General features: G+C 32.6%; 1 protein-coding gene across 1 annotated transcript in view; it reads right to left on the reverse strand.

The window, feature by feature from the left end:
- RPAP3 (RNA polymerase II associated protein 3) overlaps positions 1-1,911 on the reverse strand; it is a 30,215-nt gene that overhangs the window by 11,162 nt on the left and 17,142 nt on the right. Inside the window, 1 exon segment of the mRNA XM_014458180.2 lies at positions 836-963. Coding sequence (XP_014313666.1) covers positions 836-963 — 128 coding nt within the window.

Here is a 1,911-nt window from a genome sequence, read left to right on the forward strand (position 1 = left end):
AGTCAAGGAGTCCATGGCATAAAAAAATTTAAAAATCCTGCCCTAGCAGGTTAGGCTCAGTGTATAGAGAGTCGGCCTGCGGACTGAAGGGTCCCAGGTTCAATTCCGGCCCAGGGGACATGCCTGGGTTGCAGGCTCCATCCCCAGTGGGGTGAGTGCAGGAGGCAGCAGATTAATGATTCTCTCTCATTGATGTTTCTATCTCTCTCTCCCTCTCCCTTCCTCTCTGAAATCAATAAAAAAATATATATTTTTTAAATTTTTTAATTCCTATGTATAATATTTATAGCATTAAAAAAAATTCTGTCACTAGTGTGTACAATATTATTACAAAGATACAAAGAAATATAAGACATAGATTCTGCCATCAGATGTTACCCTGTTGATTGCCCAGCCTGGAGCCCCTGAGAATATCCAGAAACCAAGTTTTAGTTCATATATAATCAATTAGCAGTTTCAATGACAGCAATTCCCTTTTGTTATATATATGTATGTATAAATATACATATAAGTATATATACAAAAACTACTTCCAGATTAAGATTTTGCCCAAAGGATTCTAAAGTTAAAAATAATTTTCAAATCACTAATTCAGAATAACATGCATAAAGCAATTTAAAAGTGTTAAACTGTGTAATGCCAGACTATTAAAGTGGAAAAACATTTATGAGAGCTAAATGTACTTAATATGTACTATGACATTCTCTCTCTCTCTTCTCTCTATTTTAATTTTAATGCTTAAAAGTAAACAAATTTTAATTTATTTAGCCAGTATGCCAACTTAAGGTAAATTTCATTTTCAACCTGAAAAGCATTAAATGTAACTAATACTTACTTCTGAATCTTCAGATAGGCCATTGCTCTGTTAGCTGGAAGAAGGGCATTAGCGCCATCTGCTGCTATTCCTCGAGTATAGCATTCAATTGCTCTTTCATACTTTCCCTCTTTGAAAAATCCATTCCCCTATCATTTTGGAAAGAAGTATGGAGAAGAATGAAAACATATGCAAAAAAATTAGTTGAATTCACTACAAGGACACCACTCATCAGTTTATTATATAAATAATTAAAGTATATTTTAATTGTTAAAAATCTAGTCCATGATACATGTTTTAGAATTCGTTAGTTTGAATTGTTTTATAGAATGTCATTATTCTCTTCAGCTCCAAAAAAAAAAAGTATACTACTCTATTACTCTGTATCATTAACCATTATTATACTAATTAGGTATTACACAAAGCTCAACTTTAAACACATTTTAATAAAGAGGCCCAAATATTATACTCTTTAGTTATTTAGAAGCTGTACGAAAGATGTTTGTAACTCACATAATTTTTGTGAAAGAACAGAGTATCAGAACTGAACAACTCACTCTTCAGTAGCATTAATAAACCTAAACATAGGATAAATTAAGCTGTATTGAAATGTGTATACTAGATTTTATTGTAACGTTTACTTATAATCGAAGTCAGATATATCACAATCAATGATCATTCCATAAGTATTTATTAGGAGTCTTCTATGGGTCCATGAAAAGCTGTAAATATATTAAATTAAAACTCAACTCAGGATTTCTACTGTAATTTTTTATCAGATAGTCTAGTGCAGGGGTGGGCAAACTTTTTGACTCGAGGGCCACAATGGGTTCTTAAACTGGACCGGAGGGCCGGAACAAAAGCATGGATGGAGTGTTTGTGTGAACTAATGTAAATTCAAAGTAAACATCATTACATAAAAGGGTACGGTCTTTTTTTTTTAGTTTTATTCATTTCAAACGGGCCGGATCCGGCCCGAGGGCCGTAGTTTGCCCACGGCTGGTCTAGTGTGACTTATTGAAAATATTTATAGAACCAAATTGAAATTTATTCCTTGTAAAATCAATAATTACATTTCCTAGAAAATATGTAAAAAT

This window comes from Myotis lucifugus, unplaced genomic scaffold (assembly GCF_000147115.1).
Source record: "Myotis lucifugus unplaced genomic scaffold, Myoluc2.0 scaffold_91, whole genome shotgun sequence".
Lineage (NCBI taxonomy): Eukaryota > Metazoa > Chordata > Mammalia > Chiroptera > Vespertilionidae > Myotis > Myotis lucifugus.